We start from the raw sequence: 14693 nt of genomic DNA, 5'->3' as shown, positions 1-14693 counted from the left end.
AAACAATAATATTTAATTATAGGTTAACTTGTGCTTGTTTAAAGTTGGTTCTTGCTTTATCTTTCACCGCACCGTTTATCAAGTGAGTAATCTCGTATCTAATCCCTTTTTATTTTTAATGTTTTGGGATGTTCATGTGTTCATACAAACTTAGAGTCTTAAACTTGTTTATGAACTTTAGTCGCGCAGTATCCCATGTGTTGAGGACGTTTTACATGGCTGTTTATTTGTATGTGTGTATCATTAACCGCTTTGTTCGGCCTATTCCGAAGTTTTCATGGATCCATTGGATGAACACGGGAGACCTATCGTTACGGTTTTCTTTGTTTACACTTGCACAGATGTTTTCTTGTTTTTGTGCTCATTTGGGAGCACGGATTGAACTATGAACTATGATCTATTTAGGCTTGATCACAATCTGATTACACCCTTGTTAAACACCAGACATACACGTGTTGCGCGCAGATTTATTGTTATCTATGTATTGTATTAAACTTGATTTCTCACCAACACGCAAGTGTTTGACGTTTTATTTTAACACATGTTCAGGTTTGCTGTAGCTACATTTGGAGCTTGTGGTCACGTAGGATGTTTTTACTTTTGGACCTAGATTAAAATGTATCAAGACAAGTTATTGTTGTTCGAATATTTTGCCTTATAATATATTGATTTATGTTGATTTATATTATCTTGTGTTTACGTTGCGCGTGCGTGAATGAATATATTTATTAAATATTGACACCCAATAGTGTCACGAGTAATGAAACAATATGTGGCGCCCCGATGTATAATCCGCCTTTGGTCGGGGTGTTACAATTTTTTTGTTGTATCAAGCCTTATGGGCTAATACTTTTGTTACTTAGATTATGTTGAAACTTCTACTTATGTGATATTTTATCTATGCATGATTTTGGCAAGTTGGTGTCTTCAAGTTTATGATATGTTCTTGAATAGAGTTTAATGGTTGAATGCTTGTTTTAATTCCTAGCCTTGTTAGTTTGATAGATGCTTAGCCATAATATGTTGGAAAACTATGTGTTGAGTATTTGTTTATGAACTTAGTTTGTGTATGCATACTTTGTTTATATCACTAAGTTAGGAATGACTAGTGGAAATTAACTTGGTTATGAATTTTAACAAGTATGAAACATATCACTTGATATTGGAAAATTGTATGGTGATACCATGATTCTTTGAGTTGGTTGATGTTTGCTAGAGATTAAGGCCATAATCCTTAGTTTATATTTAACTAATTTATAAGACTCATTTGTTTAACTAGTGTTGTTGAACTTGTCTATTTTACATGATTTTAGGTGGTTAGTTTGTTGTTTTCATACTAGCTTTCCTTTAATTGTGAGATTAGGTAGTTTTGATAAACTTACTAATCTATGGTTAATAACTTGTTGAATACCCATCATGATGTTTTGTTGTTAGTATTAGGTTGTCTTGATTGGAATTTGATATTGATGCTTAATACATGATGTTTGCCATTGTCATTGTCATTTTATCACTAAGTTTAAGTGGATGCATAGTCTAAGTAGCTTTGTTTGGATTGATTGTTAGTTGTATTTTATTTTATTTGCTTTGTTATTGTTATATGTTAGTTTAGTAATTTGAAAAATCAATGTGATTGCTTGTTTGGTTAAATTAATTACAAAGATTTATTATCAAAAGTTCGCCGTGTCCATGGATTGACACTCGGTTCTTACCTATACTTTGCTACAAACGATAGGTACACTTGCCTTTCGTGTGTGGTTTGGTTGTTGGTGAAAACCATTTTTAAAACCCGATTTGTGTGAAACTTTTATTAAAATTTTTTATATATATATTCGCACACGTCAGGCATGTAGTAACTGTAAGGACGATATCATTAGTAATAAGTTTCTTGCATAAAGAAAAGTAATTTGTACAAATCCCAATCAAACACGGGACCCGTTACTTACCTGGATAAACTTATCAACGTGATAAAACCTACTAACCCAAAGCATGCTATCCCAAACGGCATATGTAAATACAAGTATATTTTCATAAACGACTATAACTCTATCAAGGTTAAATCAGACCTAAGGTCTGCCGATTAGTCAAGAAACACCGTCAAGATATTTATGCAAACCTATTTCAAATATAGGTTAACAGCATACTAAAAGAAAAGGTTTCCAAACGACACCAAACTGACAATCACAGTTGAATACGTTAAACTTTTTACAGACAGGACAGTTTTTACTCCTGTAGTAAACAGGTTGTTTATTGCAAAGAGTCTGATAAATGTTTGCATGAGATTTTATATCTCTAAATCATTATAATACAAAATATAAAATAAAAAGCAGCTAAGACCGATTATACATGTGTCTGGATCCATACATAACCGACCAATTGGCATGCAAAACCAAGTCAGTCATAACCGGTTCTCCAATTAGGGTAACATAGCTCGGGGAAGCTGTCTCCAAACAGGGGCTAAGTGGTACAAATCCCGGGAATGACAGGCGTTCCTGCTGAGATTGTGAAACAGAAAACTATGTTTGTATTTAACGACTGTTATAAATTATTTAATAGAGCCGGTCAACGTTTCATCAGCTCATCGTTGACGTATTTTCTCAACCCATTGCAGGTAATTAAGTGCAGGTAGCTATAGACAAGGATTCAGAGTCATGGAGATAGATGATCGCGACACAAGATGGCTCAATTTTCAATAAAATCCTTGTAATAATATAAAACAATATTTTGTAACCGTATACTCGGGTATTTACTTCCCAAGAAGTTTTCAATGTAAATTAATATTTTATAAAAGTATTTCGCTAAAATAAACCCGCAACTCTGATATATTTACAAAACATGTACCAACTGGTTGTCACACTCCTAGGCCCTGAATCGAGGTGTGACACCGGGTTTAAAACGGGTTTTGGAACCTTTAAACGTGTTCACCATGAGAACCATTTTTGCAAATTATGCATTTGAAGGAAGACACACCAAAGCTGGATTCACTCAAAGCTGGGCACACTAATTCGAGATATCCGGTTACATATTACACCCCTAACTATACATGCACACACTTACATATTTATCTAAAACACAAGTATACATTTGATTAGACAGATTGATGAAGAAGAATAAACAACCAGATCTTGGATTGCTTGAAATTAGCTTGAAGTTAAAGAAACAAAAGCCGTCCAATTTAAACGTGTTTAGAGGTTAGGAATATCTAGGGTTTTAGAAAGTTATTCATGACGATTGTGTTTCCTATAATAAAGGATAACCAAGTATATGACTTTCCAAGAATCTTGTTGCCTTTTAAACTTCACGGGTTTAATGGGTTTTGGCATTTCCGGCGAGTATAGAACCGACCCGGACCGTAACCCATTTAGCTATGATTTTCAAACCCGGAACCCGGAAACGGTTTTTAATCCGGGTATGTTTAACAGGTTTGATGGGTCTACACGGGTTTGATAGGTACAATTCGTGAGATGCTCACCCCTACCCAAGATAACATGAAGACATTACATTTCAAATAAACAATAATGTTACTTAGAATAAACGCAAAAACCATCTGCTGAATTCCAGTTTTGATGAAGTCTCAAATGTTCTTTTGGGTATGCAATTTGTTGACCTGTGTATTCGAAATTCACCAAGTAATTGGATCCCTCTATGATAATAATCTTTCCAATCCACCACCCGACGTTGTCATAGGCATCCACTTCATCTCCGATACTAAAATTGTTAACCTGTATATGTCACACAACGACCAAAAGCGGTGGAACATGCCGGGGTGCGGCGTGATTGTTTCAATGCACACGACACTATTAAAGTGACAATATTTAAGCAACTCATTCATTTCATTCAACATCAAATACAACACATCTTGTTCATACAAATACAACATAATACAAGGAAATAAATAGTTCATTTAACTAATAACCTAATGGTCAAAAATAAAAATAACATCTTCAAATCTTCAATCAACCAATAATCAAACCTGTAACGTCGCATAAAAATATTTTGTCAGCACGAATGTTGGTGAATAATTCCATGATTTTTGTATATGTAATATGAGGTAAAATCCACAACTCTTATGTGAAACCACAAATAATGACAATTGTGGTATACAAATCATAAATAAATGAGGCTCCTTTCTAATAGGTAAAAACTACCAAATTACAAGGAGGGCGTATGATCATACTTATTGAGGATGAGGATAAGGATGAGGCCAACCAACAAAAGCAATAAACATTTAACAATTAATCATATGAGGGATATAACACACAATCGAACAATTATTCTAAGTAAGAGTTTGCGGTTTGAGGATCCAAGTCTTAAATCATTTTGTTTGAGTAAGTATGCAAGCTACCCCAAAGTATAAAAGCGAAAACAATGACATTATTCACTTGGAATAAGTGACTTTGATGAAGAAATATTTAGAATAAAAACTTCAAGAAAGCGAGTCCAACGGTTTAACGTGCGCGTCCTAGATTGAAAGATCTTGAGTTAATATTATGTCTTGAAGATAGAATATAAATGATAAAGTAGTTCGTAAAAACAATGCTTGTGTTTTCAGGATTTAAAGTTATATTTTACAAAATACGGTTGATAAAGTATGCATAAAATAAAATGAGTTTTACATGAAACCGGGTCTTTGATTTTTAGTTTTACTTAACCTTTGTTAAGTTTTACATAGGGGAGTTGGCTTAGTGCTAGCATGCACGATCCCACTAATGTATGCATCAAGATCCGACTTTTAAAGATTTGTTTGGCTTAGTCCGTTCGGGACTTGATAAAGCACCAAATCCTAATTCAACTTACCAAACTATTTAAATATATGAATTACTTCAATAAAATCAGCAGCTTAAACAAGTTTAAGCATTTTTATTAATTAAAGTCTCAAACTCGGTTTTAAGCGAGTGTAAGTTGGCCCGGTCTTAATATAATACCAAGTTTGGGTTTACAATACGGGTCGGGTTTACAATACAAAAACAATTACAAATCGAACCCAAAGCGACAAATGTCACAGTATATCCAGTGGCACCGGACGTATCTTGTCAATCAACATAATCTCTCTTAGAGGGCCGCTTCCGTCACTTTCAACCAGAGTCTTGTAAGAAACGATGCATTCATTACTGCTTATGGTAGATATTATGTTGCACAGATAGTACGAACCCATGAATTCATCTCCGGTATTGAACACCTTAACACAATTGCCTCTTTGAAATCTCATGGTTTGCAAAGGAATGGAGATGAGTAGACCCTATTAAACCCTAAAAGCACATATTAATAGTAAATGTGGAAAATGGAGTAAGGTAGTCGTCCAACAGTTTTTTTATTCTAAACTAGTTTAATAGCTTAATGAACCAGAAACCAATGTGGGCCCGAGCCCGTGTTCTTCTTGTCACTAATTTGAGCCCAAACTCAAAACTGATCCTAAGCCTTAAATCAGTCATAACAGAAAATAATACTTAGAAAATCGTCAATGTGCTACACATGAGACATGAGGTCGCCCTCAGCTTACGTGGAATAGTCCGTGTGAAGGCTAACATTGGAGTTGGTTATACTCATGAACACCATAGTCAAGGGCGAGGAAGGGAGGTGGTTGTGGGGGACCTGTGCTAAGTGTTGATGATTTTGTCTGGTCTTGTAGTGGATGTTAGTTGCGTTGTAATTTACTGAACCTGACAACAACCACCGCTACCATCGTACTCAGTAGATCTCACTAATAGCAAAGCTATGGTGTTGTCTGATGAATGTAAGATATAGACAACCCTTACCCTACCACATAGGAATAGAGAGACTACTTCCAATGTGACCCCCAGCTCAGTAGTTTTGCATCAAGTCTTGGACACAAGACACATTGCACTCAACTATCATGCATGTACCATTGTCTTTAGGCTATCAACACCGCTATATGATGTCTGATCAACCTTCCACCACTTTTAACGTTATTTTCAAAAAATTAGTAAACAATTTCACAAAATCAAGGATAAAATTTATGGGAGCAAAAATAAAAATAGATATAATAGTGAAAGTTAACTAGCACTAAGAGAATATTGCAAGAATGTCTTGTGAAATACATCTTAAACCACAACCTACTCCTGACAATGTCTTGCGAAAATAATTGTCCTTAAAGATAATATTGCAAGAAGTCAAGCAACATGTCTTTGACCAATTATTTTACAATTAAATTATCACAATCTCTGTTTCTGCAAACCTATTATAGACCTCCTTGTATAGATCAAACTTCAACCATCTATCCAAAGTATTCATATAGTTGTTGCTATGAACCAGAACACTATAAGCGATCTGCCATGAACTGCGAAAGGCACAAGTTGCTGTGATTAATCAAAATGATTTTGGCATGTAGAAGTAATTACTAAAATGCCAGTGTCTTACAGTTCAGATATCAGTCATCTTCACCAGCTTATTGTAAAGCACACGGTCATCCCTCCCGGTGTTGCTCTCCAGCAATGCACTTTGTACAAGTTCCTGAATCCACAAAGATAACAAATTCGGTTCGGTTACTTTTAACGTATGCTGACATGTTCTCTATTCAGCGAAGTTTAACCTATTGGGCTGAAAATGCCATCTAAAACAAGGGCTAAACAGACAATTAATCTAACCTTGACATCCCTGTGAGACATGCTGTTTCCCAATGCATGCAGGAGCAATCGTAAATCTTCAACCTGCAAATACATATGAAAAAAATGGTATTAAAACATTGCACTCTCAAATCAAAAAATAGCTAATATTAATTAATAACTCAAGTTACCCTGACGTAGCCCAGTCGATTTCGGTCAAAAAACCTATACGCCTGTTAACAAAAAAGCAAGTGCACATCAAAAACATATATATTTAAATGTTTTAACAAAAAAAAGTATAATATAAATGGTTCACTAGAATGACATTTAAAAATGACATACCTGCAAAAGTTTCTTGTCAATGGTAACTGCACTTTCTTTCTTCTTCGTGTCCACCTTTTGGTTTTCCTTTTTCTCCTGATTCACAGTTGTTTTAACACTTTCCTCTTGCTCACCTTTGACTTTTTCATCCGCTTTCTCAGACTTCACATCCATGCCAACTTTATCCTCCTCAGCTTTCTCCTGTAAAAAGATATCATTTAATAAAAATATGAATTTTCAGTTTCTTGTTTAGTTAGAACAGTCAGCACGTGCCTGGTTTTCTGCATCAGACATGTTTTCATCTTCTTCATGTTCCTCTTCCTCTTCCTCTTCAGGATCTTCTTCTTCTACTTCCTCCTCTTCTTCTACATCTTCAGAATCTTCATCTTTTACTGACTCATCTTCTGCTTTCGTGTCCTCTGCATTATCCTCAACAACCATGTTTTCATCCTTATCAGTTTTTTCCTCACTTTCAACCAATGTTTCAGTTTTAATTGGTTTGTTTTCGACAGCGACATCATCAGTTTTTTGGCGTTTAGGGGATGATTTTTTAGCAGATGATGCTTTCTCTTTTTCCTTCTTATCAGAAGCTTCTTCCCTTTGTCTCTTCCTTAAGTTCCTTTTAGCCACATACTTGATCCTCAATTTCTAACAGAGAAACCAACAAGAAGGATTAATAACATTATAGTTGAAAATGGAATTATAAAATAAACTGTAAACATCATATCTTTAGCAAATACTCACCTGCAGAAATGCTAATATCCGAGAACCCATTTGAAATTGAAGCATTTCATAAAATGTTTCAGCAAATACAGATAGCTCAAATGTTGATTCTTCAATATCTTTATCAGTATAATCCATGAGTGAGTCCAGTGAAAGTGAAAATGAATGCAGCTGCTGCAGAAAAATGTGACAATTAAATAAAGTAAGCAAAGCATTACACAACTAGATCAAATGAACATTTTGCAATATGCATACAATGCAAAAGATGATTAAGAAGAAGAAAATGAAAAAACAAAAAATACTTTTTTATTCTTGCTGCCTTTTGTCTGGAGGATCAACCCGGGATGTCTAGGTGGCTCCTCAACCTTTTTCTTATCTTTTACCTCTTTACCCTTGGATTCAGTTTTAACATCTTTGCCTTTGTTCTCTTTTCCATCCTTCAGTTTCTCTTTTTTGTCAGATCCACCCTCCACTTTAGCTTTCTTCTCTTTTACATCCTTTGATTTCTCATTTGTGTTAGAACCACCCTCTACTTTAACTTTCTTCTCTTCCTTCACTTGAACTTTCTCACTTTTATTTCCAGTTCCATTTGAACCACCAACACTCGGTGGGACCGCCTCAGAGGCTGACTCGTTATTCTCCAACTTGACTTTGCTTGCATTTTGCTCCCCAATAGTTGACCCTGCTGCTTCATTTTCCTTAACCACATTATCCTTGGTATTCGCAACCTTAACAGCTACCTTTTTCTTAGTAATCTTTTTAATTTTAACTATTTTCTTCTTAACAGCAGTTTTATCACTTGCACCTACCACATCATCATTTTTTGTCTTATCCTCAGAAACCTCGGATTCTTTAACTTCATCTTCTTTCTTAACCGATTTCGCCACTGGAGTCTTTTTGACAGCTTTCTTTTTAGTAGAAGTGTTAGCAGTCAAAGGTGTACTAGATGACTCAGCAGCTTCACCAATACCCTCCATGTTTGTATCGCCATCTTGTTTGGGTGCATTTTCAGTTTTTTTAGGAACAACCTTCTTTTTAATAACTTTTTTAATAATCTTCTTTTTCCCACTACCAGGTGTCTGCACAACTGTCTCGCCTGCATCTTTCTTCTCAGTAACAGCTTTGCCCTCGTCTTTCTTCTCGGTAACGGCTTTGCCCTCGTCTTTCTTCTCGGGGACGGCTTTGCCCTCGTCTTTCTTCTTGGTGACGGCTTTGCCCTCGTCTTTCTTCTCGGTGGCAGCTTTGCCCTCCTCTTTCTTCTCAGTAACGGTTTTGTCCCCGTCTTTCTTCTCGGTAACGGTTTTCTTCTCGTCTTTCTTCTCAGTAATGGTTTTGTCCCCATTTTTCTTCACAGTAACGGCTTTGTCCCCATCTTTGCCAGCTTCCTTTGCTTTCACTTTAGAGCTATCTTTTCCTTTTCCATTAACTTTTGATGCTGATCCAGCCTCAATCTTTTTCTCTGTCTTTGCAACCTTATCTGAATCTTTTTTCTTCCCGGACTCCTTGTCTGTGCAGAAGCAACAGAGATAAATCAACATTTCAATAACAACCTTAATTAAAAAAAATAAAGCAATCCAAAATATTACCTTTTGGAGTTTCCTTCTTTTCGCGTGATTTCTACAGAAGAAACAAACCATCAGATGGAAAGAAATTGTACCAGAAAGGCTCTAAGGTTAATAATGTTTCATATTAACATTTATTTGATAACCTTTATATTATATTTTTTATACCTCCTTTTTAAGAGCGTCCAAGCGTTCTCGCTCTGCAACTGCCTTCTTGTGAGCAAGCCACTGATCTTTCCATGCATCTATTGACGGTAAGCAATCAGATAAATCAGGAATATAGAGTACAGTGATTTCCTTATGGCTAAAAAGCCCATCCTTTCCAATTCTGTCATAGTGAACCTGCAAATGTCAAAAAATTAAAATAATTATAATCATAAAAGAATAGAAGAAATAACTAATATATAAGAATAAATTTTGCATTACCTCAAGAAATGGATTCCACTTTCGACAGTTCTTTAAGTCAAGTCCTGTGAGCTCTTTGGCATACCTAAAGATCATAAATTAAATTCAGACAAGACAGATGAAATACAAAGACAAAAAACACAAAATTGATCACAAAAGAACCAACCTTAAAACGGTTTGAACTAAAGCAGTTTTATCTACTAAAGGATCATTGCCATCAGCAGGGTTCCATGAGCCACCAATTGGCATGAAAGAACTTCCATCTTTAAGAAGAGCAAACCTAAGCATATTACAAAGATGGGGGATACGATCCTCATACTTTCTTTCAGATGACAATTCCTCCCAAGCATTATGGCTAAGTCCGCTCATTAATAACAGCTGAATCAAACAAGTAAAAAATATAAAATATGAAATGATACTGTATGCTACAGAAAAGATCAAGCCTGTAAATGCTTAAAGTTGAAATTATCTACCTTGGCGTTCCATCGAGTAGTTCCACTTTCCAATTTTACATGATCATTAGTTAATGTTTCAGCGGATGCTGATTTATGCTCACTTGAGGTTTCCTCTTGCACAAAATCATGTTCAAAACTGTTCAACAGCATCAAAATTGTTAACAAAAAAGGGTCAGGACTCAGGATGTTGGTTGTCAAATCATAATTTCAGTCAAGTTCCTTAATAACTTACGAATATATATTATATGAGCTAGCAAACAAAAAATGAGTGAACAAAAAGAAATAAAGCAAGATATCAGCAATCATACCTAACAGGGGTATTAAAAGGAATACTCAGGTCCTCCCTTGACCAATTAACAACAACCTGGAACACATACTCAATTCAATGACAAGATGAAGAATTAAGATAATAATTTGAAAAAAAAATGTACCTTGGAACATTCAGGTGAAACATATAGCCTAGGATAACGTTTATCCATGGACAGATAATCTCTCTCAGGGTCCACCAAATTGGATGAGTAAACCTACAATATACAATACTTTAATCATTGAAATGTATGAGAAAATGAATCCATTCAAAAGAGCAGTCATAATATCTTCGAAGTTCAATGAACTCAATATATGGTGTAATTGGAGCCAAAAAACTTTATCTTTCAAAGAGGATGAACCCAAAATATTTCTACAGACATCTTCACCAAGCTGATGTCTGCAAATCCCAACAAGGGTGAACAGAACACGAGTTGAGGGTAACTGAAGAGAACAACTCATGACAGATGGGCGATCACTAATCCCAGAAATTGCACCATAGGTTAGAGACAAAAGAACACGAATGTGAAAGCACAGAAAGCACACATAGACGATGGTCAACGGGTAGTAATCTTCAGTAAAAGCGAAGTCAACAGGAAGAATTGGAGATCACGATAGCCAATAAGAAAAGGTCTGATGTGTTGTTTTACCTTGCAGACATATTCTCTTCGTATTTCTCTAACAGGTGAATGTCGCCTAGGTGATTCCCGTTTTGAAGACTTCCCGGGCTTTGCTGATGTTGAACGACCTCGCTTTGCTGATGAGGAACGACCTCTGTCCCTTGAGATTCTTGGTGGGGTCCGCTCCCGCCTAATTTCACGTTCTTTTTCCCTCTCCTGTCTTTCCAACATTCTTTCTCGTTCCTTCCTACGCTCTCGTTCTCGTTCCCTTTCCCGTTCTCGCTCCCTATGCCGTTCACGGGACCGTTCGCGTTCTCGTAGAATCTCCCTACGACGATCTTCCTCTCTTTGTTCGATTTCCCGAGCATATACGACGTCATCTTTTCGATCATCGAGTCTCGAATAACCCGCACGTGCCAGAATGCTGCCTGGATAATCTGGTGGGTCCAGGGCCGTGCCACGTAGACTCTTTTCTGAAACATATGACCTGCCAGGTGGCAGGCTAACTCCATAACCAGGATTAGCAGCACCATGAGCATACATTAGATCTTCAACTTCTCTCCTTGGAGCAGCCCCTAGAATCGATGGTGCATGTTGTGTCATCGATAAACCATGAAGATCAGTATCAAATCTCCCGCCATACGACAAAAGTTCTTGGCCCGAGCGAGCTGTAGCTGATCTTGCTGCTAGATAATCAGCTTGTCTGCCAGAAACCGTTTTGCTACTTAGTCTTACAAGATATTATTAACTTATCAATCGTTACTTCAAGAGTTCCTCTTAAGTTGTTGACATCACATCAGTATCCATTACATCTATTGTATCTCGTTCATTAGCAATAACAACTTATGAACAAATAAAAGTACAATCTATTAAAGAATTAATAAGTATACCTGGAACTCCCATCTACAGAAGCAGATTGTAGCAGTTCTTGTCGTAGTGCGGTAGCCGCATCCAAACGATCATAAATATCAGTCTGCCCAAAAGCGTTATATTCAAGGTTAAATAGGTATAATCTAACGTGCAATTTAAAACATACGCATAAAAACTTTAACCAGATATTGAGTCAAAAAACCTTATGTTGATGACCAAAAGCAATTGAATCAGCAAACCGAGCAGGTGGATCATTTGGCAAATCTCTCCCGGAATATGCACTTGCTTGTTCAGCATATGAAAGCCTATCATCATATTTCCGACTAGCAGAAGGGTAGTCAGATGGGTATTTTGGCGAGCCATAGCCACTTCGGCCTTCTAGAACAGATGAACCGGCTCCTTTGGTACTAGAAGTTGGAACCTGCATAGATGCATTACAGGTCACATACACTGAACTACATACCCAATTAAAACTAATTTCACTGACCATACAGTTCACTGACCTGTAAAGCACTATTGTGTGCTGTTGAACCATACAATGAGGAATACTGACCGCAATAATGAGCTCCAGCAGATGGATGGCTACCTAACAAAGCTGAATGCCTTGAGACACCATCAGATCCAGGCTTTTCAAAACAACAATGGAAAAGTCAGAAAGAGGAAGAAAGTTTTCTTTCTTTTGAAGAAAAGAACAGTAAATCTCATTCAAACATTTAATTCACTAAGGATGTTACTAGAAATAAAAGTGGCTTGTTACATAATTAAAAAAAACACTAAGGAGACAGATTACAAAGCCTGCGAGTTTAAATGCCAAAACAAATAAACTTTCCAAAAGATGTTGCTGTAATGAGCTTTGTAGGGACCAGATCGGCACCATACCCGTACCAATACCATATCTAAACAAAACTGGGTACCAAATACCGTACCGAATTTATTGGTACTCGGTACCGCTTTGGTTCTTTTTCCCTAATCCATTGATCTTAGAACCAATACCGGTACATGCACCAAACTGATACCAAAAAGGCTAAACTGGTGTGTTCGACCATTTTTTAGTAGGAATGAGAATCAGTATCTAATACCGTGCCAATACCGAATAGCAAATTTGAGAAAAGTGGTACCGTGCTAGAGCTTTGCTTCTGTAGTATATAGAACTTAATAAGGAAATGATTGTTATTCCAAATAGGAACACTATAGACAGAATGAAAAAAACAATAAAACTAGAAAGTATCTTTATACCGAAAAACCTTATTCTTGAAAATATAAAAGGCTTTGGCTGGTTTCAAAGTGATTCTAAAACATATAAAAGACACTGCCTGGTTTTAAAATAGCAAGCTGGTTGTAAAATAGATTTTATTTTCTTTCTTCATGATTCATATAACATGTCAGATCACAGTGTAAATAATCACAACATAAAACAACAAACTAAGTTAACATGTGACGCTTACATTTTGACCATAAGCCGATTGAGAAGAGTAAGGCTGTGGCTTTGGCTGCTGTTGATCATAAGCATTATTCCCTCTCGAAGAATACATAATAATATTCTCACCAGACCAGTAACTTCTTCAATAAACCCTACATAATAATAAAATAATAATACTCCAAACACGTCAATCAATTGACTCAATTAAAACCTTGACAACTTATAGCATAGGCAGGCTAATCAATTTCACAACATTCAATTCACTACAAGTTCAATTGTAAGGGGGAAATTAGGGTTTTTGGGCAATGAAATCAAATTAGCATAAGGTTGTATGGAGTGAAGGGTACCTGTAAGCCGATCGCCAGCTGAATTGAGTTCACCAATCGAACTGTGTTGTGTTATGAACCAATCGGAAGCCAATTTGGGGGAAAACTAGCAGCCCTAGAAAGGTTCTCAAGTACCGGTTGCGTTAGACTTTAACCGGCCCTTTATAATTGGGCCTGCTTTCGTTAAGGATAAAGAATTAGCATTGATATAGAATAAAAATGGAAAACTAATCAATAATTTTTTAACAACCTTCGGGGCTAGCCCAGTAAATTATGGCAATGAATATAAGAAGTAGGCTTCCTTCGGGAGGTCGTAACTCGTAAGTTTGAATCCGAGTCAAAATGGGGTTTTATCCTGTTGTATTACGTCTAAGGGTTTCAATTTTTGTAGTAGTGCGACAGGTGTTAAATGGCATCAAGGGAGAAGGTTCCCCAGAGGATGTGGACAGGACCAGGGAGCCAGGGGTTATGGGGGTTCAAAACCGCGCTCACCCAATCATACCGTAGACTGTTCTCATTTTAGAAAAAAACACTCCTAGTCCTATAAGTCATTAAAGAAAACCTTCATAATCATCTTATCAAAGCGGTGATGACAACTATATATTCATTGTATTACCAAAAGTGTGTATATGTCTGGTTATTTAGTATCGTTATTTGGTGATATCATAACAATTCTTCTTAAATCTTTATCTTCTCTTTATGTTGTTGATAGGTTGTTTTCACAATAATAACAATAACAATGTTTTTCAAAGGCCCTACCATAGTTAAATTCTAGCAAAGTAACGTGATATTGGTACTATAGTTATACTGCTAGTATTGATCATTGACCGCTAGAATTTGCACACACTAAGACATATATGTGTATACATAATGAAGACCCCCAACATCTTTTTTTTTATACTTACAACAACGACACGACACAAAACGACACGACACAAGTTTTGTTCTCACTTTTTGATTAGTTGACACTTGATAGCATTTGGCTACCCAATTTTAGCATCAAACAAATTTGGGTGACTTTTACTCACATGCGAGCTGTTGCATGATCAATTTAAGCATTAAACTGATTGTAATGTCTATTTTCATGACTATTCATGCTCTCAAACACTTACAGGATGATAACAT

At 36.2% G+C, this 14693-nt stretch overlaps 1 protein-coding gene across 1 annotated transcript; it reads right to left on the bottom strand.

The window, feature by feature from the left end:
• Positions 1 to 6350: 6350 nt before the first annotated feature.
• On the bottom strand, positions 6351 to 13376 carry LOC143632124 (protein SHORT ROOT IN SALT MEDIUM 1-like). Its single transcript, XM_077100704.1, has 19 exons — positions 13268 to 13376; positions 12326 to 12448; positions 12025 to 12243; positions 11843 to 11925; positions 10983 to 11655; positions 10458 to 10550; positions 10335 to 10390; positions 10045 to 10162; positions 9738 to 9949; positions 9593 to 9656; positions 9335 to 9508; positions 9191 to 9221; positions 7907 to 9111; positions 7626 to 7775; positions 7155 to 7529; positions 6903 to 7082; positions 6752 to 6793; positions 6603 to 6665; positions 6351 to 6468 (listed from the first exon to the last, which is right to left on the bottom strand). The coding sequence occupies exons 1-19, from the start codon at positions 13352 to 13354 to the stop codon at positions 6379 to 6381; spliced, it is 4038 nt and encodes a 1345-aa protein (XP_076956819.1). The 5' UTR covers positions 13355 to 13376; the 3' UTR covers positions 6351 to 6378.
• Positions 13377 to 14693: the final 1317 nt, after the last annotated feature.

Source organism: Bidens hawaiensis, unplaced genomic scaffold (genome assembly GCF_021521415.1).
Source record: "Bidens hawaiensis isolate Kalapana, Puna unplaced genomic scaffold, B.hawaiensis_p1.1 tig00006365_1, whole genome shotgun sequence".
NCBI lineage: Eukaryota > Viridiplantae > Streptophyta > Magnoliopsida > Asterales > Asteraceae > Bidens > Bidens hawaiensis.
The sequence above is the reverse complement of the archived record's forward strand: the minus strand, read 5'-3'. Positions and strand labels throughout refer to the sequence as shown.

Excerpts from the sequence above, each read along its gene's own strand:
- LOC143632124 (XM_077100704.1), bottom strand. The coding sequence starts at position 13,354 with ATGTATTCTTCGAGAGGGAATAATGCTTATGATCAACAGCAGCCAAAG. Across the intron at positions 12,244-12,325 it reads CACACAATAGTGCTTTACAG|GTTCCAACTTCTAGTACCAA; the intron begins GTCAGTGAACTG and ends GCATCTATGCAG. Across the intron at positions 7,083-7,154 it reads TGTCTGATGCAGAAAACCAG|GAGAAAGCTGAGGAGGATAA; the intron begins GCACGTGCTGAC and ends ATCTTTTTACAG.